This window comes from Sander lucioperca, chromosome 15 (assembly GCF_008315115.2).
Source record: "Sander lucioperca isolate FBNREF2018 chromosome 15, SLUC_FBN_1.2, whole genome shotgun sequence".
Lineage (NCBI taxonomy): Eukaryota > Metazoa > Chordata > Actinopteri > Perciformes > Percidae > Sander > Sander lucioperca.
The window spans coordinates 5,560,975-5,586,542 of record NC_050187.1 but is presented as its reverse complement, the minus strand read 5'-3'; the positions used below and the strand labels follow the sequence as shown (position 1 = coordinate 5,586,542).

At 40.5% G+C, this 25,568-nt stretch overlaps 1 protein-coding gene across 4 annotated transcripts in view; it reads right to left on the bottom strand.

Annotated features, from left to right (window-relative positions):
- The window catches only part of piezo1 (piezo-type mechanosensitive ion channel component 1), a 204,794-nt gene that overhangs the window by 48,805 nt on the left and 130,421 nt on the right, over window positions 1-25,568 (bottom strand). For all 4 annotated transcript variants that reach the window (XM_031313782.2, XM_031313783.2, XM_031313781.2 and 1 more), the window contains exons 23-27: window positions 19,467-19,571; window positions 17,792-17,948; window positions 2,529-2,772; window positions 1,460-1,556; window positions 980-1,145 (exon numbers count right to left, since the gene is read on the bottom strand). In XM_031313782.2, coding sequence (XP_031169642.1) covers window positions 980-1,145; window positions 1,460-1,556; window positions 2,529-2,772; window positions 17,792-17,948; window positions 19,467-19,571 — 769 coding nt within the window. The remainder of the gene's footprint in view (window positions 1-979; window positions 1,146-1,459; window positions 1,557-2,528; window positions 2,773-17,791; window positions 17,949-19,466; window positions 19,572-25,568) is intronic.

The window sequence follows — 25,568 nt, the reverse complement described above, 5'->3', positions numbered from 1 at the left end:
GGGACTAAACAATGGTCTACCTGTTCTTGAAATGTTAATAATGAGCATTTTGAATGTTCCTATTTTCATTTTGTACACCTGTAATCTGAAATAACCAGATGTGGTTTTCACTGATGCTGATGCAAACAGCTTCATGGGGAAAGAAAATTACGCATTTCTTGTCCATTATGAAAGGAACTTGGGCAGACCCCCCCCCCCCCCAAAAAAAAAATGCCCCCCTTATGCAAACATGTATTTTGTAATGAATATTTGTAATGAATTAAGATCACTTAGTAGAGATCTGTCTGTTTTCACTTTGACATTAAAGGGTTTTTTTTCTTCTGTTGAGCAAAAAATATGTCAATAAAGCCAAATTTAATCTACCTTGATTCAATGTGGTTAAACAATAAAACACAAAAACATCCAGAGGTACATGCAGTATAATAAATGTCACCTTTTCTTGTTAAGTAGGTTAAGTCAAACCTGAGCTAAGTTCATTCAGAAGGAGTCGGTGACATGCATATTAAAGCCCTGAAAAAATAATTAGATTTTTTTTCTTTTACATATACTGTCCCCAAATGTCTTATTCATTCACCCTAACCTTTTTGGCTTGTGAAACAAAAAAAATTAAGTCATATCTATTTGTGATGCCTCATCACAGTTTAGGTTCTTGGTGTGAACATGAGTTGTGAGACATACGTTTCTTTCTCTCTGATTTGGTTTAAATTAGGGCTGTCAATCATTTAAAATATTTAATTGCACTTAATCGCATGAGTGTCCATAGTTGATTCGCGATTAATCACAAATCAATTGCATATTTTTTATCCGTTCTAGAATGTACTTTAAAAGGAATATTTTACAAGTTTGTAATGCTCAAGTGTTACTTGAGTCTGACTACTCCATTGGTAACTCATCTATTTTCCTTTAATAATCTGGTGCCTCCTAGCATTGGAACCACTGCATAAGCTTCCACATTCACAGTCAGTTTATTGTGTCTTACCTCGAGGCCTGTTTGGCAGAAGCCTGCAGCTCTGCCGTCACATGCAGGAAGTAGTAACTGAGGAAGACCCTCCTCTGCAGCAACAGGCACAGAAAACAGATACTGTCCCATATGATCCCGGCCTCTTCTATCGGCAGGCTGCAGGTCTTGTCACTCACTGCTTTCGCTGTCAGGAAAGAACCCAACACACTATGATACCTAATACCGAAATAAAAAGGCATTCTGCAGAACACAACAATCTGTAACTGCTTCTGTCAGGTGTGACTTTCTGATAAAACAGCATGTGAATGCAATTGTGTTACTTCAAAGACATGACTATCAGCACTTGAAAGCTATAGATAGAAAATACATCTTACATTGAAAATCTGATTGAAATGACCTTTGCTTTATTCTATATATATATAGATACTATAGATACCTAATGTATAAACGGTCATTGTTGTGGTGTATTAATATTATTAATATTATTAAAGCACTTACGGTCATAGTATCCTTTGACCGTGCAAACCAGGCTGAAGAGTTGAATCACCCAACAGAAGCCCTTCTGCATCTCAAACACAAACACACATGCCAGGATCTGAAGCACGCACGCACGCACGCACGCACGCACGCACACACACACACACACACACACACACACACACACACACACACACACACACACACACACACACACACACACACACACACACACACACACACACACACACACACACACACACACACACGCACACAAGCACACAGAAATACACAATTCAGTGTTTTTTCACTTGCATGCATCTGTCTAGATTGCTCTTCAAACTTTATAACAATGGCATTCCATTATCCTAGAGAATAGTGTTATTATCAACAGTGGTAATTGTACTACAATACTTTTCACTTTGTTTAATATGAGCAATTCTTTTGTAAATTATAACTAGAAGGGCACTCGGCGAGCACAGACCTCTGCCGAAGCCCTATTTCACAATGTTGATGCAGTGTGAACTTTCACAGTCAGGAACTTATTTTTCCGATTATTCCGACGACGAGACAGATAGAGCTGACCTCTACAGAGAGGTGGTCAGAGCCCTGACATCTTGGTGCCAAGACACAGTGTTGTAGTCGAGACCACCTAAACCAAGACTAAGTCATCACAGAGACCAGAGTGTATCAAGACCGAGACAAGACCGAGACTTTGAGGGTTTGAGACAAAGCCAAGACCAAGGCCAAGGCAGGGCGAGACCGAGTCAAGACCAAGATCACATTTGTGTCAGACAGCCAGAGCTTCTTCTCCTGTCTCCGCATTCACTTTCTTGGGAGTGTGTGTAAAGGGGGCAGAGAGAGGGGGGTTTCCGGTAACAAATTTCAAATTAGATATGAGTCAAGTTATTGGTTGCATTTGCAAGTTTTACCACATAAGTTGTGCTTCCACTATTACAGTAAAATCAGGCTCAAAATTTCATCACCTTCCAGTAATATATTTAATAAATTACCAAGACAAAAAGTCAGAGGAACCAAGGGGCCCCCAAAAAGCTGCAAACTAGCACTCAATGATGAGCTTTATACTTACTGATAACATATTTTTAGATACAATGACTGCCACGTTGTAGATGATGAGACAGTCCCACAGGGCGAGGCGGGTCCTGGATGATTTGACCAATAGCTTGGTCCCAAACAGCAGAAAAAAGAAGCAGGCGAGCAGGTAGCCCAATCCAAACACAGAGATCCTGGTTGCCCCGGTGATGAAGACCACTGACAGCACAAACCAGAAGAGGTGACGAAACACCAAAATTTTAGCCATGTCCAGGTAACTCCTGGAGGAGGAACAGGAAAAGAAACATTTCATGTCCAAACATTAATAAACAAATTTGATCAACAACCTGTGCGTGGAGAGAGATAGCATGACAAAGTGTGATTTAAAGGGTAACTTCATTTTTTTCAACCTGGACTCTATGTTCCAGTAACAAACAAGCTACAATGTAAAGTTACAGTTTTTCCCAATTGGTTACACACGTTTGCTGAATTCTTGGCTCATTTTCCCAAAACTGTAAACACAAAACACCTAACACAAAATGGTCAACTCTACAAGTCCCTAGCAAAAGCAAACACTGCATTCAAAACTGTTAAATCTCCTGCCAAAATGTTTTTTTGCATCAAAATGACACACACACACACACACACACACACACACACACACACACACACACACACACACACACACACACACACACACACACACACACACACACACACACACACACACACACACACACACACACACACACACGTCATGTGAATAGATCTGTCTACCAACCAACAGCACACTGATGTGCTCAACACAAAACACTATGAATATCCCATCAGTAGGTTTATGCCTTTTGCATTCTCAGTGTTACGCTGTAGCCGGTTGTAAAAGATTGTCACAGTAATGTATACCTACTGAAATATAAATAAACAAACACACAAATGTAATACAGTAACAAAAACATTGCCATTGCCACACTTGTGTTTTGCATGTACCACTTTCCATATCCAAGAGGAGAAAAACCAGGAAAACATGCAGTAAGATAAAGGTTTTACTGTCTAAAAATTACAAATGAAAGTGACTAATTCTTTCAAAACTCTAAACACAAAAAGACATGCAAAATGTTAGACAGAAGAAATCAGGCTGCATCCCGCCTCCTATTTTGGTCTCGCCATAGCACCTCATCCACATCACAAGCGATGTTCTCTCTGGTTAAACAGTGGGGAAAGAATCTTCAGGAGTGACGGATCCAGCTGCCAAAAGCCCCCACATTACAGTAACTTCACCACATGCTCATCTATGGCCTTATAGTGCTAAAGCTCTGATTTTGCACAATTCAGCAACTAGTGTTTACACCTGTGAGGAGTGCGTGTTGCCAATTGGTGTATAGAGCATGGCATTGTGATTGGTGATGCTTTCCAAAGAGACTACAGAGATTTTAATTTTGAATGTTGTGCCTAAGGGCCCTGACGCACCAACCAGACGGGCTCCTCGGACGGCCGACGGCACGGGACACACAGAACAGACTCGAGTCAAGGACCTCGCCAGACGGCCTGACGCCCGATTATCGGGCTGGTGTGTCTTCTCTCTAATGGAGCTCAGCGTAAATTCTGACAGGAAGACTTCTAAATTCAATCACATTTCTCTCTCTTCTAAAACTGAACAGCTGTTAGAGGCATTCACTTTTATCTAACCAATCAGAAGCAGCCTTGAATTTCACGAGCCAATTACAGCATGACATCCCTGTTTTAAACCTGTCTCTCTCTGCTCAGTTGTCATTTCAGGCTAGGAGCACAACCCTCCTCCCCTTGCTCCTCCGGTCTTCCTCGTGCACGGTTCCAGGTTCCTCCTCCGACAGGACTGCCATCAGCTCCTTGGTTCGGTTTTCGTGTTCCTCACACCACCATCAGTGTCTAGACTCCATCGGGGGATCAGCTTCTGGCTTTCTAATTCCCTAAATATATCTATAATTTCATAATGATGGAGTCTAATCTCCAAAGACTGTATATGTCATATCATGCATTTGTACAATAAATCTTTGCATATCTGCAACGAAGTCTCTCCTGATTGAAATGTAGACAAATGTGTGCAGTGTTACAGAATTGGACAGGAATTGTGCTTACAATTTTGCAGACTTGGTTTAGGGATTTGGTACATGAGTTTCAGGTTTCAGTGATTGCGTTTCAAGTTCCAATTTTGGGAAAAACTGTAATGGGCAATTGCGCATAGGGTTGGGTACCGAATAGAGTTTAGATTCTCGGCCCGAGCCCGAGCCTGACCCGAGCCGACACGACCTTGTGTCGGGCTCGGGCCGTTATTTTCCGCCACTATCCTCGGGCCGGGCAAATTTCGGCTCCGACTGAAATATTTTCCCTCTGTCACTCCGGACAGCGGCAGACTCTTTTTTCTTTCTCCCTTTTCTGCCGAGTGGCGCACGTGCCCGCTCGCAGTGTGAAGCACGTGTCCGTGCTATTCTCGGACATGCACTCTACAATCACTGCTGATAGATGGCTTTTTGTACACGCTCTGAAACGGATGTAAAAATATCACACTTTCTCTGTAGTCTGTTAGCTAGCTATCGTAAATGTAGGCTACTTTTAAAATGCCATATTTTCCCTCTGGGCTCACCAAAACAGACGTAAAGGCATATTAACCATTCACTGCACGTGATCGCTAGTAAACATATTACACTTGCTCTGCTAGTCTATCGTTCAGGACAAGACCCTGTAGCCTGGTGGTGGGGGAAGCGGGACAGCCTCCCCAAATTGTCTGCCCTTTCAAACTCCTACCTATGTGTACAGGCCTCTTGGACGCCATCTGAGAGAGTTTTCTCCTGTGCAGGACATGCCATAAGTCAGGAGAGGTGTAGTATCTTGCCAGAGAAGGCAAATATGGTAATTTTTCTGCAAAAGCTAAAGTTTGAAGCTGGTTGGCATACCAACTCAACATTTATTTTGTTGTTACTTGTTAATAGTGTAACTGTTATTTGTTAAATTATTGTAGTTGTGTTAGGTGACTTAGGTTTACTTATTATATATTTAAGTACTTTAAAACGTTAATATATTGTTAAATTTAAATCATTTTCAATTAAAAAAAAAACTCCATAAAAGAGCCTTTCTTTGATGTCATTTTTCAGTTTTTCAAGAATCGTTTTAGGAATCGGTTAGGAATCGGAATCGTTTTAAAAGTAGCGGTTCAGCATCGGAATCGTAAAAATTCAAACGGTACCCAACCCTAATTGCGCACCTTCAATTTACGTACACTAAACGTTCTGTTTTACCACTGACAGGCTCAGATTATTGTTCTAAGAGTCTGACATTATGGAAAGGATCCCTACAGGGATAGACTTTTTTGTTAAAGAGTAAGATCCTTTTTTTGTTTAAGATGAAACTGGCCTGAAATCTCTATTGCCTAACCCATCAGACTCCATTTAAATAAACAGTAATAAGGGCCCGAGTGCCCGATTTTGAATTGAAAGTTCGAAATTTGAGCGATTTTGGCCATTTCCACGTCATACTTTAACAAACTCCTCCTAGAGATTTCATCCGATCGACTTCAAATTTGGTCAGTGCCATCTTAAGATGTTAAAGATGAAAAGTTATTAAAAGAAAAACTTTTCGTTATAGGGCATGGCCGTGGCGGGGCGGCCATTTTGTGCGTTTTGCCATCAAAACCAGAAGTGGGTGTAACTTGAGTGTACATTGTCCAATTGGCTTGAAACTTTTCAGGATTCATAAGAGTCCAACCCTGAGGACATCTAAAGGCCGATTTTTACTTAAAGTCATAGCGCCCCCTAGTGGCAACAGGAAGTAGGCCTAAAAGTCAAGGTGCTATACGTTAAAGTAACAAACTCCTCCTAGAGATTTCATCAGATCGACTTCAAATTCGGTGTGTGTCATCTAAATGGCGTGGCGGCCATTTTGAGCATTTATTGATGAACAAAGAAGTTGGTGTAACTTTAGTGTCCAATTTGGCCGAAATTTCTCACGATTGACAAGACTCCAGGCCTGAGGACATTTATAGGTAAAAATTTACTTTTGGTCAGAGCGACCCCGCTGGCAACAGGAAATCAGCCTTATATGACAAACATCATCCGATTTACATGAAACTTATAATGTGTGGTCTACATGTGATACTGAGCCGCCCCCTATACTTTAACCACGCCCACTTACTCAGGCCACGCCCTTTTCATACAATTTGAACCGTTTAAGGTAGAGTCTTGTGTGAGGTGTCATGAACTCAGCAGAGAGTTCCTTCTTCATTGGTGATGGTTTGGCCCCCCTTATTTGTAGAGAGCTCAAGCATAACTATGTCTAAAAAAAGCACTAACCACTGTTTTATACAAAGCGAGTGGGGGAGGAGCCAGCGTTGAGCTATCATTTTCTTGGTTGCAGTTGAGCCGGCTAGCCAAATCTTCCTCTGTCTCTCGAGCAGGTGTAATTTAGAGTCATCATTAAGTAACAGAACAATCGGGTCAGTAGGAATTGGACATCCTGTCACATCACATAGTATTGTTGTTGTTTTATGCCAGAACTCATGCACCTGTTCACACTCCCAGACCATATGCAGGAAAGTTCCAGTTTGTTCAGGTTGACAGAACGTACAATAGGAAGAGGGAATGGCTATTGAAACATATCTCCTCTGAGGAGTCGAATATATCCTATGGCATATGTTGAAGTGGATATACTGGTGATGTGGGTTCTTGGAACAGTGGAAAATGTTGTCCCAAACTGCCTCCCAATTAATTGTGTTCCCCTCAGGGCTCAGCTCTCGTTCCCATTTCTTTACTATTGGGAGTTCTCCTATGGATACTTGCAACAGCTTAGCATAAATATTGGACACTAATCCTGTCACAGGGAAATCAAAGAACCATTTAATGACTGGGTGCACCTCAAGACTGTTTCCCCATGGCACTCCATAACATTTGAGGGCTGATCTTAAAGGAGAATTCCGGTCGATTCCAACCCGTAGCTCTGTTGTTTGTAAATTAGGAGTACTGTCAGTAGCGAGAAAAACGAAACCAATCGGTGCTGCCTACACCGAGTTATCCTCCTGCTAGCGTTAGCACCCAACAGGCTTAAACAGGGCAAGTTTTAAACGTGTTTTTAGCCTATAAACATGCTCAAAATGCCATTACAAGTGCTTAGCCATGTGCAGTTATTCCTTCCAAGGGAACACAGCAAATTTGACTGCAGTAGATGTGACAGAAAGCCATAAAAGTTGTGTTAATCCATACCTCTGTTTATTTCCTGGTTTATGGTGAAGCCCACACTAGTCGAATGCCGATCTCATACAATCCAATATTCCAAAATGTATTTTTTCCACAAAAAAATGATTTGCCGAGGTTCTTTCCATAGTAATGCGTATGTATCAACAAGCTGTAACCTGACACCACAGCGGAGCGAGCAGAGCTGCAGTTCAAGAGTTCAACAGCTAGGTAACCTAGCAACGGCAGCAGGGGGAGGAGCTCACAGAGCTGACAGACAGAGCTTGGAGTTAGATCAGGACTAATATGAGAAAATGGTTCCAGTTTGTGCCTTTCCAAATTGCGGCAACCAAATGAAGAGATATTTAAGCTTGAGCTTTCACCGTCTACCCCTCCGCAACTGGGAGATTTCACAGTTGTGTGTAGCATGATTATGTATAAAACCACACACTGCACTGTACATACTTTACATTGATTGTGTCTAGATTGTGATATTGTAATTTCCTTTTTGTTGTTGAAGTAGAGACACAAAAGCACAAATGTAATGTGTACTGTTATATTATTAAACCACTGATGACAGGTGCAGCAATATATTATAGAACTGTACAATGTACTTATTCTTACAATTTATTTATTCTTACAATTTACTTTACTTGTACAATATACATATTCTTACTTTTTCCTAATAGAACTGTGCAATTGCTTTGTTTATTCCTAGTAATGGCAATACCAAGTATTACTAGAAATCATAGTATTAGACTCAGAAAATGTCCTCTGCCTCTTTGAATCTCGTGTAACTTCCAGTGGGGGAGGGGTACTCTTGTCTGATCACTGCTATAACACAGCTAGGCAATGTTCTAAAGGTGCCACGGCCAAGGGGCTCTCCTCTCAGAACCCACTCCAGAATCACCCGGTAGGCCACGAGTCTGCATTGGCTGGGGGGGAGGAAGGGCGAGCTTTGGTTATTTCACTAAAGAAGTGATGCATTTACTTATAATAAATAATAATACATTTCATTTATAGAGGGCTTTTCATCGTACTCAAAGACACTTTACAGTAAAAACCAGCACATATAGCACATTAAAAACAGATAAGCAATAAAACCAACACATACAACAAGCATATTTAGAAGCAATTAAAAACAATAAAAACAGTAACTATCCGGTGAGAAATGTAAGATTATTGTATGTGGAAAGCTAATCTGAAGAGGTATGTTTTGATTAGTGTTTTGAATGTGTATTTACAACAAATGTACATGTACCTAAGCTAGGACAGAGTCACGACAGCCTGTTGTACTCACTCATTAGACAGCTGGCCATCAGGTCCGTCCGGTTTAGGCTGCTTCTTCCAATTTACTTTCGGATCAAAAAAAAACGCTTCCAGAACATCCTTATAGATCAGATGGGGAAACCTCTGTGTATGGGCGAAACAATGTCCGTTATCTGGGGACCCATCCAGACCAGGCTGGATGAGATCCCATTCCTTACAGCACAGGCTTTCTTCCTCGGTGGTCATTGCGATATAGTATCCACACGAGCATCATGTACCCGCATCACGTGCAACCAGCCACAACTGTAAAATCTCCCGGTTGCGGAGGGGTAGACGGTGAAAGCTCAAGCTTAAATATCTCTTCATTTGGTTGCCGCAATTTGGAAAGGCACAAACTGGAACAATTTTCTCATATTAGTGCTGATCTAACTCCAAGCTCCGTCTGTCAGCTCTGTGAGCTCCTCCCCCTGCTGCCGTTGCTAGGTTACCTAGCTGTTGAACTCTTGAACTGCAGCTCTGCTCGCTCCGCTGTGGTGTCAGGTTACAGCTTGTTGATACATACGCATTACTATGGAAAGAACCTCGGCAAATCATTTTTTTGTGGAAAAAATACATTTTGGAATATTGGATTGTATGAGATCGGCATTCGACTAGTGTGGGCTTCACCATAAACCAGGAAATAAACAGAGGTATGGATTAACACAACTTTTATGGCTTTCTGTCACATCTACTGCAGTCAAATTCGCTGTGTTCCCTTGGAAGGAATAACTGCACATGGCTAAGCACTTGTAATGGCATTTCGAGCATGTTTAGAGGCTAAAAACACGTTTAAAACTTGCCCTGTTGAAGCCCTGTTTAAGCCTGTTGGGTGCTAACGCTAGCAGGAGGATAACTCGGTGTAGGCAGCACCATAGACTGTATATAAGAATGGACCAACAGATCCCGTTGCTCTGGACGGAGACCAGTGAAGGCTGTTAGATGCACTTTTCCGGTGAGCGCTGAGCGTTACTGAGCAGCCTCCAACTGAGAGAGAAGACGAAAATGTGCCGTGAGCAACGTGTCTGAAAGTTGTAAGTCTTCTGGTAGCTGTGCCAAGAGAAATCTCAATCATTCCCAATCTTGCAGAGACGGAGAGCGTAGGTATATGTAAGGAGATAACATAGGCACAGGCTAATTATTGCTAACTAAAATGCTAGTTAACATTAGTAATTACACTTAAACAGCTAATGTGAGACGAAACTGCCTGCACGCTTCTCCTGTACTATACGGTAATTCCTCTACTATGCGACAGTAAGTCGCGTGGTTATGACACAATCGTTAGCCTATTTTTACAAAAACGTCTGCTACAGAGCCATAACGTGAGGTACAAGGTAATGGAGCCTTTTATACATTGTCGTGTTTCTTTAGAAATAAACAATGGACAAATAGAGTCTTTAAACGTTTCAGATGTGAAGTTATTCGCTGTCAAAGTGGCGCCAAAATGAATGGCAGTCAATGGAATGCTAACGGGGGGTGATCGCTTTGTAGCATTAAAATGGCGCCATAGGAGGTTCGCGGTCCGAGGAGAAGCTACCCCCTTGGGCAGCACCGATTGGTTTCGTTTTTCTCGCTACTGACAGTACTCCTAATTTACAAACAACAGAGCTACGGGTTGGTATCGACCGGAATTCTCCTTTAAGCAAAGATAAAAGTAAAAGGATGTCCTTGGGACCTCAAAACTAGCTCTCAGGTCTTTAAAACTCAACATACCTTTCTTATTGAATAACTGGTCTAGAGTATAAATACCCCCGTCTCTCCACTGCTTACAAGCAAAAGGTTTGTTACCAGACATTAAGTGTGTATTGTGCCATATTGGGGTATTCACGTGCCACTTATTGGTGTAGCGCAGGTGCTCGTCCACCTGTTTAAAGTTGGCCAATGTGTTGGTGATAATGGGGCCATAAGTTAGCATACACTTTTTTGGACAAACACCTGCAAAGGCCAGTTCTTGCAGTCTTAGACTTCCAATTAGGTTTTGCTCTATTCCTCTCCATGGAACTGTAGATGAGGGGTCCATCCATACTCTAAGGGCCTGTAGCTGAAAGGCCTTGTGATACATTTCAAAGTTGGGGAGGGCCAGGTTTGTGGTACGTTGCAAGGTAGAGTATTTTAGCCTAGGTTATTTATTGTTCCAAATATACTGCCAAATTAAAGTATCAAGTTTCTTCCAGAAATTTATTGGTGAGGGTAAGGGAATCATTGAACTTAAAAAATTCACACGTGGAACTATGTTCATTTTAACAACAGCAATCCTGGATCGCAGTGATGCCAGCAGCGCAGTCCACCTAGCCAGATCCCTTTGAACATTACTTAATAGTTTCATAGTTGTCCTGGACCACTCGCTGTAGTGATGCATGTATGATGATGCCTAAATTTGTAATTTTGCTTTGAGTTGGTACTGTACCACTAATAGCTGATGTCACATGCCTGTTGTTCAATAAAAGAAGATTAGATTTATCCCAATTGATTTTATAGCCGGAGATTGAGCCAAATTCGTTGAAGATCTTAAGAATTTTTGGAATAGAGTCCTCAAGATCAGAGATGTACAACAAAATACCATCTGCAAATTAAGGCTGAGCAATTTTATTGATTCTGCGATATAAATCGATATTTTTTTTCCCAAGAAAGTATTGATTTTTAAGCCGTGAGTATCGATACATAAGTCCCATTCAAATCCCCCGTGTTTACCCCCGTTTGCGTTGCAGGAAGAGCGATTTGGTCAGCCAGCCGCTAGTGTCGCTGTAGAGCAAGTTACCCGTACTAACTTTACACAGACGGCGACGTCTACGGGCGCTGACACACAGAGCCGATAATCGGCCGTTGGACAGTCTGGCGAGGTCGGTGACTCGAGTCTGTTCGGTGTGTTCCGTGCCGTCGTCCGTCCGAGGAGCCGTCGGCCTTCATTTTGGCTGACCCGACATGCTCAGTCGGAGACAGGGCAGTCGACGAATCTGACGAAAATCTTTTAAACTAACCTTTGTCTATCTGAAATGAAGACAGATTCAGCAACTGCATGGCCTATTTCTCACTTAAAATGTTTTAAAAAACACACTTCGGTGAACTATTTTACTACAATATGAGATCGTATTCTGAACAAGCCGCCATGACAGTCTGGCTGTGAATTTCCGGAGAAAAAAGAACCACGTGACGCGTTCGTCCAATCAGCTGCCAGTTTTCATTCATTTCATTTCATCTCATCAGAGCAGCGCCGCCTGCTGCTATGGAGATGTATTACATTTCACGCACACGCAGAGCGTATGTTCAAGTCGGCGTTTCTTCGGTGTGTTCTGAGGAGAAGCCATGGTACTATGTTTACTTACCTGGTGGCTAGACTGGCTTCCTCATATGTTCAGTGTCAAGCTAAAAAAGCTGTCAAAGAAACTGTTCAGAACAGGCCACTTGCTGCACTTTTTAACTCTCCATTGTTAATTGCAATATTGCACTTTATTTACTTTTCAAAGGCTTGTAAGCTACAGTTTGCACTGTTTCAATAAATGGAACTAATTTTCTCAACACATCTTTGATTCATTTTGTCCAGCATTTGCAAGCTGTATACTCTCTGTCCAGTCAGAGACATATATTGTGTAATTTATGTTTTTAGTTTTCAGTTCAATTAATTAAATCCAAGTAAATGGAACACTCACAAGATGTCACCAAAATCAATGTCCCCTTCTTTCAGAAAATGATGTAAGTGTATCGAATTATATCGAATCGTATCGTTGGCTGAATATCGTGATATATATCGTATTGTGAGCTGAATATCGTGTATCGTATCGTATCGTGAGATTAGTGTATCGCTACAGCCCTACTGCAAATAATGATATTGAGCTGCTATTGGATTTAATCTGGACATTACAGATTTTATTTTGCCTTATGGTTTGGGCTAACGGTTCAAGAGAGATCACAAATAGCATGGGGTAGAGCGGGCATCCCTGTCGAGAGCCCCCTCGATGGGAAACGGCTGAGAATGCAAGCCATTGGTTGAGACTATGGCCATGGGATTCGCATATAAAGTACGCACCATGTCAATGAATTTGGCCCCCAAACCAAGCCTCTCCATTACTTGCCACAAGTAGTTCCACTCTAGGCGGTCAAAAGCCTTTTCCACGTCCACTGATAAAACTGCTGCCGTTGTTGGAAGGTTTCTGGCTTCTTCTATTACATGAAATAATCTGCGTACATTGTCTGCAGCGTGATGCTTTGGTATAAAACCTGATTGGTCGGGATGGACTAGCTTCTCAATAAAGCGTTCTAAGCAGAGTGCCAAGACTTTGGAATAGAGCTTAATATCAGTTCCAATGAGGCTGATGGTCCTGTAATTTGAGCACTCCGTAAAATCTTTGCCCTTTTGGGGTATAACAGAAATTAGTGCAGTGTTGGTTTGTTGGTGAAAAATACCCATCTCTATGGCTGAGGTTAAAGCTTGTAAAATGATAGGTCAAAGTACTGTAGAAGAAGTTCTGATGGAATTCCATCCAACCCCTTTTTTTAACTGTTTTTAATGCTGATTTAAGTTCCTCTAACGTTATAGGTTAACCCAGTTCTTCTGCCTCCTCTGGGTCAAGAAGAGGCAGATTTAGCTCTTTTAGGAACTCCTAGCACTGTGTCGGATCTGGATTGCAGGAGGACTCATACAACTTTGAATAAAAGGATTGGAAAATGGCGTTGATATCATTAGGATTCGTTGAGATACCTCGGTCTGTGCGGATGCTGTTGATAGTAGTTCTGGACTCGCTTTGTTTTAATTTCAGAGCCAGCAATTTGCTTGGTTTGCAACCATTGAAATAATAATTTTGCCTCACTCTGTGCATTATGAATTCAGCTCTCCTTCTTAGCAAATCATTTAGCTCTGCTTGACTTGTGACTAAAAGAGTATGTGTAGATTTAGAAAAACACATCTTTATAGACTGCTCTAAAGATTTACAACGTTCTTCCAACTCCGCAATCCTTGCCTCTCTTTTTCTCTTCAAATTAGAAGGAAGATGTGAAATCTCTAATAAATTCTTCAGTTGCTTGCCAAATGAATGCCGGGTCCGAAACTGAGTCAATATTGATTGCTATAAACTCAGCCAGTTTGGCTCTAAACTCTGCATTAAAAGCTGTGTTCTGGAGAAGGGAGTTATTAAATTGCCGCCTTTTAGATCTTTTTCCTAACATATCACAATGGGATGTGGTTATCAGTGCATTGTGATCAGACAGAATTGCTGGTTCTATTGCTATCGTGTGGAACATTGCCTTAAGTTCACTAGAACACAAAATAGTGGGGTGAGGTGACGTGTGGAAAAAAGGTGTAATCCTTGCTAGTAGGATTGTGCATCCTCCATACATCTGTAAGATGGTGGGATTCCACAACTGCTCTAAACATGTCTGATGTGTGTTTTTGGGCCTTTGTGTGGTTACCCCCTGATCTATCCTGATTTAAATCTAGCACTGCATTCATGTCTCCCCCTGTAATTAGTGGATATTCATTGAGAAAGAGCAATTCATTGTTTAGATGCGGGAAAAAGCTTTAGTCATATGTAGACGGTGCATATACCGAAACAAAGGCTATTTTCCTACTCCTTATTGTGGTGCATATATAAGATATCCTGCCTGATAGATCTTTACTACTTTTATCTACGGTGAGTGTGCATTTCCGCGACAGTAACACAATGGAGCCCTTAGTTTTGGTGTCGTCACTAGATGGTGGTGAGGGCACAGTGGATATTACATATGCTTTTGGTGTGGGAGATCTGGGTTTGATTCCCACTGCAATACATCAATGTGTCCCTGAGCAAGACACATAACCCCTAGTGCTCCAGAGGCGTGCAACCTCTGACATATAGCAATTGTATGTCGCTTTGGATAAAAGCATCAGCTAAATTACATGTAATGTAATGTAATGTAATGTAGATGAAGCAGCAATCTTGTAGTATTTATTTTGTAGGCAATTTACATCTCTTTTACGTAAATGTGACTCTTGTATAGGGTTGGGTATCGTTTTTTTGTTTCCGATACCGGTGCTAAAACAATACTTTTAAAACGGTGCCGGTGCCTAAACAGTACCTGAACCGATACTTTAAAAAAATAGGGTAATAGGGAATAGGGTATTTTACAATAACTTTGAATGCACCATGAGGCTTACTAGTTTCAAGTGAAAAAAAATAAAATCACACACATCGTCATGTTGGGTGAATAACTTTCGCTTTGTCTGTGTTGTTTTTCCGACAAAGGCTGCTACACACTGCTTAATGTCCCGCTGTTGTTGTCCTCTACAGTGAAATACAAACACCCTTTACACCATTTAGCTGTCAGCATTTTAACCATGTTTAATCCAGCTGCTAGCTAACGGTAGGCTAACCTTACCTGCTGTCAAGTGAAGTGTTAACTAGCGTCACGTGCAGTGATGCTTCTGTTGCCTCTAACGTCTGTTTCAGAGCATCGGAGAGCAGCGCAGAAGGCATTTTGGCACCGAAATCCGCATTGCTATTCGGTCTGGTAGATACCGGTCGTTTAGGCACCGGTGCCGTATTAGCACCGGGTTTCGGTACCCAACCCTACTCTTGTATAAGCACTACATCTATATTCTTTCTTCTGTTTGATCAGCCCGTTTAGCCCCCTGATGTTAACTAAAAGGATTAATTAAAAGGATTGAAAGTTCAGCCATCTTCAAAATATACATGTCTCGTGTACCCTACCGGAATTCGCTGATAAATTTGTAGCAAAGGGTGAACTGTGAGAGCTGAGCAAGGTGTGGTAAAAACATAAAAAATTAAATAAATCCCCTAACCCTCTAAGACCGCACAGGTACGTTGAAACAGGTCTGGTGAACTTCTTATGCTAAACATGAACGGTGCTACAAAAACCCTAGAACTAGGTCTCAACCAGCTATCAAATTCTGAAATAAGCTATGTGAAAAACACACCAATCTAGTTGAAGTAACAAACAGACTATAAGTCAGCATCCATCATGTTCTTTCAGTCTGGCTAAATGTTAACAAACATAGACTATAAACTGAATAGCCAGCATTTATCATGTACTTTGAGTCTGGTTAAATGTTCCTTTAAAGCTTGGCTCCAAAACTTACAATACAGTGTCCTCAACATTTATCATGTTCTTTCAGTCTGGTTAAATGTTAACAAATCATAGATTATAAACTGAATAGCCAGCATTCATCATGTTCTTACAGTCTGGTTAAATGTTCCTTTAAAGCTTGGCTCCAAAACTTACACACAGTGTCCTCAAGTCAAACTTGGTACAGTAGCCCAGATACCGCTAGTCCACAGCCACTGGGTCCGCCAGCCTCGGCCCCGCTACCAGACGCAAAGTCCCACCGCCGTCCTCTGGCTCCGTCGTCGGCAACAGGCCCCAGTGCAAAGCAGTCCGTGTGGATGTCGCGTTGTCCTCCATATCCAACTCCCGACAGAAAACGCCCACATCTGTGGCTGCAGAGAAGGTGAACGCTCTCCCTCCGTGGGTCATTCTCAGGGTGGCCGGGTAGATAAGCGAGTCTGAGATGCCTTTAGCATGTAGCTCATGTTGTGCCCCTTTAAGCTCCCGATGCCGCTGGATCGTGAATGTGCCGCAGTCAGGTTGCATCGGATCACGTACCACAATTTCCTGCATCTCAGGCTCTACCCCGATGTGTTGTGGCAAGGCAATAATTTCCTTTAGCACTCTCTTCACTGCGTTGTAGATCACTGATTCAAGCACACTTTGTTGCTTTTCCAAGACCTGAGTGATCAAGTCCTCCATGTTCGGGACTGCGCTAGCATCAGTTGCTATGTTAGCCACCGCTCTGTTAGCCGCCGCCATGTTAGCAGATTTTTCTGTCCGAGTAGATAGTTTAGACAACAACGAGACCTGCTTTTTCGCGCTTGCAGGCATTTCACTGAGACACTGTGATAACAGATAAAATTATTTGGCGTCAAAGAAAAAGGAATAGACCTGGCTCTAGTTCGCTGTGGCCATTGCGGTTGCTGGTCACGTGACCTCTCTGTCATACATTTATAATAACAATCTGAGCCTGTCAGCGGCAAAATATATAATTATATACTGTCAGTGCAAAAACAGGACTTTTAATGGACAAAAATAGACAATGCGCATTTTGCCCAATATTATTACATTGCAGCCCAGTTCGCAGCTGCCTTTTTACAGCGTTCTCGATCAATACTGAACCAATGAAGATTTTTGTTCACATTAGTCACTTAGACACCAATGCATAGGTAAATATGCTCAATGTTAAAAACAAATAATAATTATATATAATAATAATAAAACATTTTTTTTAAATAAATTACCCTTTAAGTCCAACTTCCTGTTTCTCAAGATTCAAATTTGCATTTTGCTACTTTTCAAGAGTTTCTATTAATAGTAATTCAACCAACAGCTAAATTATGAAATAATTATTCCCAACTACACATCAGGCTGGCCAATATTAACATCTGATTTGAGCTAATACAAAATACAAATATTTAAATCTTATTTTTTTAATCCTAATTTACCATTTCACACGCATGTTTAAAAGTTTATTTTTTAACTGCTTATTAAATATCTTGGCCACGTTTTAATAGCTTAATTAAAGAGTACTTTATAAACTTTATAAACAAAGGTTTGTTTATGTTGGATGTATAATCTAAAAGACAAATAGCGGCAGATACATCCTTATCAGACATGTTCCCTTCCTTAACACTGACTACAGTCAAATGATCTCTGAAGTAGAGAAAAGAAATGATGACAGGAGCACAGCAGACAAACAGCAGGTTCAACTGTGGATGACTGATACATCAGACAGACAGACACGCACTGTATTTACCTGCAGTTGATGAAGTTGGGTGCAGGGTTAAACAGCCGGCCTTCCATTGGTTCAGGGTGGTCTGTGTTCTCTCCTGCAGCAACCATCCAGTCCTCCGTGTGCTCACACTCAAACACCTTCCACTGCTGGGCTGCACACATCAGCAGCACAAAATCCGCTATGGACACACACAACAACACAATACATCATCATCTTCATCATTAGCCTGGAACATTGACTGCTGCCACATACTGTAGCACCAAATCTGTTACATATAGGCTGCACATGCTCACTGTACTGTTCCGGTTTATTAAAGCACTCAAAACAGTGCTACAGATGTGTTGCAATGTCTCACAGAAAACAGCGCTCTCACTCAACAGCCCACCGGTAACTACAACAATAGAGATTATGTTACTGACGGGCCCGACCGTCTGCTCCACCAAACACCAGCACGCACACTGACCATGCATGTGCCATACATTCCTGTGATTGGCAGAGAGATGGGAGATGATGACTGGCTCCGCTAATCCAGAACTCTCAACTGTATGATCATCATCATTTAAAAAAATGTACGCGTGGTGCATACAGGATTACGGCTGCCGGCGCCACTGACGGTAGAGTTTATGTGACACTGACATAAATAACAGAAGGTCTAGGACGGCGTAGGCAACTGGAGCCGCATGCTGCTCTTCGGCCAATCTTTGACTTTGACACAAAATTATAAGGAAATGCATAACGGTTATTTTTCAACATTTTAGTTTTAATTCATCATTTTTGTAGGCCTAAAGTGATTCTTACATTCTCCATTAAGACTAAATAACATTTCAGTCAACTAAAATGTGCGTCATAGTCTACGTATGTCTAATGCAAAATAACGACATTCGAAAAACAAAAAGGACGAGTGATTAACAGGACGTTGTCCCACTATCTGCCTTATTGGTTAAATGAGTTTACACACATTAAATTTCTTAAACATTTTCTTCTTGCTTTGGTCACCAATATGATGAAATGTATTTTTCTAAATAAACATAAACAGCATAGAAGTTATTTAGGTAACACTTTATTTGAAGGGATGTGCATAAGACTGACATGACACCGTTATTATTATGACATGACACCTGTCATGAACATGAGGGAGTCATTTTGAGAATTCATGGCTGTTGTCATTAAGTGTCATTCGGTAAATTATGACACTTTTAATGCAAAGTTAGCATTGTCCGAGATGTCAATGACAACTTGACTTAACACACAGAGATTGTTGTCTTCATTAAAGACAAGTTACATTTCTAAATTAAATTCCTGTTGTGGAGATGTAGAAAGTGCCTGAATTGGCATTTTTTGACACTTTCATTTATTTTCAAATTTTAAATCCTTATTCGTCTTTGACCCTTTTACACTCTTTACACTGTTATTCGAAATACACACACATGCACACACAGGGCCTGTGGACACGCATTAGTGGGGAGGTGTCAGGTGTCATTCAGTATACTGAATTTATTAAGACAACAGTAAACATTAAGGGAGTGTTGAGTTTAAAAACAGCAAACAGCATCAACAGCAATTTAAAACGTGATCAGTTCAGAAAACACAGAGGGTTCCTACTAAAGTATAATCAGACTGATACACACACACACATGCACACACATGCACACACACACACACACACACACACACACACACACACACACACACTGACCTATAAGGTTTTTGGAGTTAGGCACAGTGTAGAAGTCAGGCAGATGGATCCATTTAATGAGAGCTGAGTTAATCAACACTGGAGTGTTCCACCGCCATGGGTAGTCTGCAGGACAACATAGGAAAGACAGGTAGGTAGGTAGACGTACAGTAGTTACACTATTTAACAATTATTATACAATTTTACAATTATTCATTTATACAGTTGTTTAACTTCAGCAGAGTTCTATATTATGCTGTGTTGGGGCATAATATAAAGTTTGCTTTGCATTCACAATCAGGGCCTGAAATTAACACGCGACCATGCACCAAATGCCATGTTGGCAGGTAGTCAATGATATTTGAATGATTCATTAGTTGTTTTTATGCCACTGTTGTTCTTTCGCATTTTAACCAAGTGCACCATTTCCTTGGATTTGAGCTAAAAAATGAGGCGGCACATTACTGGCGTGAAGAGTAGGGTTGGGTATCGTTTGGATTTTTACGATTCCGATGCAGAACCGGTACTTTTAAAACGATTCAGATTCCTTAAAACGATTCTTGAAAAACTGAAAAGTGAATGGTTAATATGCTTTTATGTCCATTTTGGTGAGCCCAGAGGGAAAATATGGCATTGTAAAAGTAGCCTACATTTATGGTAGCTGGCTAACGGGAGACTACAGAGAAAGTGTGATATTTTTACGTCCGTTTCGGAGCGACAGAGGGAAAATATTTCAGTCGACACATTAAGTGGAACCCGAAATGAGGAACCAAAATTTGCGTTCTAATCCGGTCCGATTCCTACCTGTTGCGTAGAAACTGGGTCCATAGTGGAACCGGGTTTCGGTACCCAACCCTAGTGAATCGGCGGGCTGAAACAAGCAACCAACTAATAGATGAGGATGATTCAAAGAAAAGTAAAACAAGACGTTTTACAGTAATAAAGCCTTTAATAATACAGTTTTTTACAATCACTTTGGCATTAATTTCAGAACCTTGACGTCATTTTTCAAAACTCTAGACACGAAACTCACAACCAATGATCAAAATGCACATTTTTCAAAACTCTAACACTTTTTTCAATTGCTTGGATACAATACACATAAACCTAAGATCATTTGTTCATTTAACAAAGATCACCTGTTCAATATGACACAACTTAACATCAAAGTACTACTATTTCAAAAAGCAATTCACACATTACATTTCTGATGATTGTCTATTCATTTCATTACAATGATCTAACTATCAGTTGATACAACTGCTCAAAATGATAAGTAACTGTTGCATTAGTCTTAATGCATAGTTGTATGGAAACAGACAAACAATATTCCATGTTTAGATCATGAAAGTTTCAACATAATGAGATTCATTGTCACCAATTTGTGTGGAGCATGAACCAATTAGACTACATTATCTATGGATGTAATATTTCATCATCCTTCTTTTCTGTAATGTACTACTGTTTATCAGACACTGTTTTTATGGTCCCATGTACCTCCTTTACCAAAGGGAACATTCAGTATTTCACCATCTTTTAATGTCAACGCTGTCTTTGCAGTCCCATCTGCTGTCTCATTCCCCTCAACACCAACATGAGCAGGGACCCAAACAAATCGCATATCAACTCCAGCTCTTTGTATTCTCAACAGTATTGTACACATTTCAATCAATAAATCATCTCTCACCGTTTGTTTGGAATTCAAACTATGCAGGGCTATGCAGTAGAATCCGAACAAATGACAACTCTCTGGCCTCACCTCCTCTATCCACTGTAACCCTAAAATAATAGCAACCATTTCTGCTGTATATACAGATAATTTATCATCAAGTCTTTTACATATAACTACATTAAACTCAAGTATGTACACTCCCGAACCTACATGTTCACTCCCTGGATCTTTTGATCCATCTGTAAAGATTATAATATAGTTATAATAGTTCCTCCTCACATAATCTTGAACCAAATATCCAATATTATCCACATTACTTTCACTCCATTCTTTCTTCTTCTCTAGTAGCTTCAAGTCCACAATGGGCACAGGAAATATCCACAGAGGAACGTTACCCCATACAATAGCTGATCCATAGTCTATGCTATTTAATCTGTATTCTTCTGCTACTGCATTAATAGTCCAACCGAATCCTTTACCTTTCAATTGTTGTTCATATTCCCAACAGTCACACAGAACCTTTGTTGTAGGTTGTTCCTCTCCAGATCCTTTTAACTTGACCGAATATGCCAATGACAACTTAGACTGTCTTAAATATAGTGGCAATTCATCAGCTTCCACCAGCAGTGCATTGGTAGGGGTCGTTTTCACTGCACCTATACTGAGTCGCAAAGCTCTGAACTGTATTCTATCTAGTTTTTCTAAAATACTTTTGGCTGCTGCTCCATAAACCATGCATCCATAATCAATACACGGTCGTATTAAGGCCCTATAAAGATCTAGCAGTGAGTGTTTATCTGCTCCCCATTGATAACCAGAAACGGACCTCATGAGATTCAGTACGTTTTTGCATTTTGTTTCAACCTGTTTAACATGATTCCTCCATACACATTTCTCATCAAGCCACAATCCAAGATACTTGAACTCTTTCACTCTTCCCATATTTTGTCCATACAATGTAAGCTGGGCATTATTAATCCTTCTCTTTCTGGTAAAGAACATATAGCATGACTTTGCAACTGACATCTTAAATCCCCAATCATATGACCATCTTTCAACTTCTAATATAGCACTCTGTATTCTATTAGTCACATGTCTAACGTGTTTCCCTCTTTTCCATATAGCCCCATCATCTGCATAAAGTGATGACCCAATATCTCTACCAACACTTATAAAAATATCGTTTATCATGATATTAAACAGAATAGGGCTTATAGCGCTACCTTGAGGAACACCATTTACAATACGAAAATCATCCGACACAGCATCTCCAACTTTAACACGGAACGTTCGGTTAGACAGGAAGTCCAAAACCCAGTTATATAGCCTTCCGCCAATGCCCATTTCATGCAATTTTATCAACAATCCTTCTCTCCACATTGAATCATTAGCTTTCTCAATATAAAAATACACTATAGCCATGACCTCTTTCATACTAACCGCCTTTTCTATGGAGGAAATATTTATTCATAATTCAAATTGAAAGTCCAAAGAGAAATTGAAAGTCCAAAGAGAAAACGAAGCGATATCAAATTAAAAATATTATTATTTTTTTAAATTTTCCATTGATCAAATTAAAAATATTATTATTATTTTTTTAATTTTCCATTTGGATTTAATATTTGGCTTTTGAATTTAAATTTAACATTGGCTTTTCCATTTGGACTTGACACATGTCAATGTAAATGAGGAGGCGTGGCCCAAAGGCTGGTGGGAGGGTCTGAAACGAAAGGGGTGCAGAGGCACCTTATGAACAGCAGGGTGTGTGTGTGTGTGTGTGTGTGTGTGTGTGTGTGTGTGTGTGTGTGTGTGTGTGTGTGTGTGTGTGTGTGTGTGTGTGTGTGTGTCCTCGAGATCTGACAACACACAAACACATGTAGCAGAGCTACCTACACCCATGTTTGTACTGTTGCTTAATTAAATAAAACATCAAAAGAGAGAAGTTGTCTCCGTCCGTGTTTTAAACAGACACACCTGGGGCGAAGTTGGAAACCAGAATCAGCTTTAAATACAGTCCTAATCTAGTCCTCACTAACACGGGCCCAATTATAGTAACTACATGAAAACTTCACTGTTGTTGCATGAAATGTTGTTTGTGTTTAGCCTACATCATCAGTTTCTATCATGTGAAATAAAAGGATAAGCCAGCCTGGTGGCCAAGCTGCAGACAGATGCTCCCCAGCAGTCAGCTCCCAGCAGTCAGCTCCCCCTGCTGTTCATAAGGTGCCTCTGCACCCCTTTCGTTTCAGACCCTCCCACCAGCCTTTGGGCCACGCCTCCTCATTTACATTGACATGTGTCAAGTCCAAATGAAAAGCCAATGTTAAATGTAAATTCAAAAGCCAAATATTAAATCCAAATGGAAATCCAATGTTAAATTGAAATCGAAAAGCCAAATATTAAATCCAAATTAAAAGCCAATGTTAAATTGAAATTCAAAAGCCAAATATTAAATCCAAATTAAAAGCCAATGTTAAATTTAAATTCAAAAGCCAAATATTAAATCCAAATGGAAAAGCCAATGTTAAATTTAAATTCAAAAGCCAAATATTAAATCCAAATGGAAAATTAAAAAAAAAATAATAATATTTTTAATTTGATCAATGGAAAATTTAAAAAAATAATAATATTTTTAATTGGATCTTGCTTCGTTTTCTCTTTGGACTTTCAATTTGAATTATGAATAAATATTTCCTCCATACTTTTCTGCCTCATTGCTAACTTTAAAGGAACACGCCGACTTATTGGGAATTTAGCTTATTCACCGTAACCCCCAGAGTTAGACAAGTCGATACATACCCTTCTCATCTCCGTGCATGTTGTAAGGCTGTCTGACGGTTCCAGCGGCATCAGGCCAGCACATAACATGCAGGTGGTTGCAATGCAATGGTTCCAGCAATCCTACTGCTCCGAATAAGTGACAAAATAACGGCAACATGTTCCTATTTACATGTTGTGATTTGTAGAGTCACAGCATGTACAATAAACAACATAACATGAGACACAGCCATCTTCTAACCGTAAACAAACCGGGAACTATATTCTCAGGTGGAAGAATATAGTACTTGGGCAGAATGATTTGCTTTGCAGCAAGCCTGTCTGAGAATATAGTTCCCGATCACAACATACACAAATCACAACATGTAAATAGGAACATGGTGGCATTATTTTGTCACTTTTGTCACAATTCGGAGCAGTAGGATTACTGGAACCATTCACCTGCATGCTCTGTGCTAGGCTAAGCTACCGGTGGGGCCGTCAGACAGCGTTACAGCACGCATGGAGATGAGAAGGGTATGTATCGACTTATCTAACTCTGGGGGATACGGTGAATAAGCTAAGTCCCAATAAGTCGGCATGTTCCTTTAACTAAAGCGTCCACCGTAGATCTTCCTTTATGGAATCCACTTTGATATTTGTTCAACAGACCCCTTTGCTCTAAATAATATGTCAATCTACAGACATTAGACAGACATATTATCTTTTCCATCCATTTACACATGTGCGATGTCAAGGCTATAGGCCTGTAGTTTCCTGCATTAGTCATGTCTTTACCAGGTTTACCAAAAGGTAGGATCAAAGCACTTTTCCAACTATCAGGCAGTACACCTTCTCTCCATATCTTATTAAACAGTTTCAGTATAATTTCCAAGACTTTGTCTGGCAATTGTCTGAACATAGCGTAGCATAGTTGATCTTGTCCAGGAGCAGTATATCCACTTCCCTCCAGGACCATTTTTAACTCATGTAATGAAAAGTCCATGTCAAGTGCATCACTACAGTCTTTGTTACATCACTATTTGATCTTAAAATATCCTTTTTCCATCGTTTATGTATTTCGTCTAACTGACTCCCACTATGTACACTTGCAAACTTCTTACCTAGTAGTACAGCTTTCTCCTTATTTGTAATTGCCAGATATTCTCCATCAATCAATACTGGGATTTTAGCAGATTTTCTTTTCCCACTCATCTTTTTGATCATTGCCCAAATGTCACCCAATTTAACCTCTCTACCAATGGAGGAGCAGAATTGCCTCCATGCATTCTTCTTAGATGACTTAATTATTTTCCGTGCCATAGCTCTCTTTCTTCGATAGTCAATCAGAGTATCTTGACTCAAATGTTTTCTTAGAATTCTGAATGCACGTCTTTTATAGCATTTTTACATTCATTGCTCCACCAAGGAACTACTTTCTTTTCCCCATTCACTGTACTCCTAGGGATGCAGGATGTTGCAGCACTAATAATCATAGAAGTCACTGCTACTGCGCAGCTATTTACCTCACCCTCCATCGATATGCGCTCAGCATACTCAATACAAAGTTCTCTGAATTTTTCCCAGTTAGCTTTAAGAAAACACCATCTCTCATAACATAACCCTCCTGAACAGACATATCAAAGTTCATGGAACACAATATTGGAAAGTGATCACTCCCTATATTGGTATCA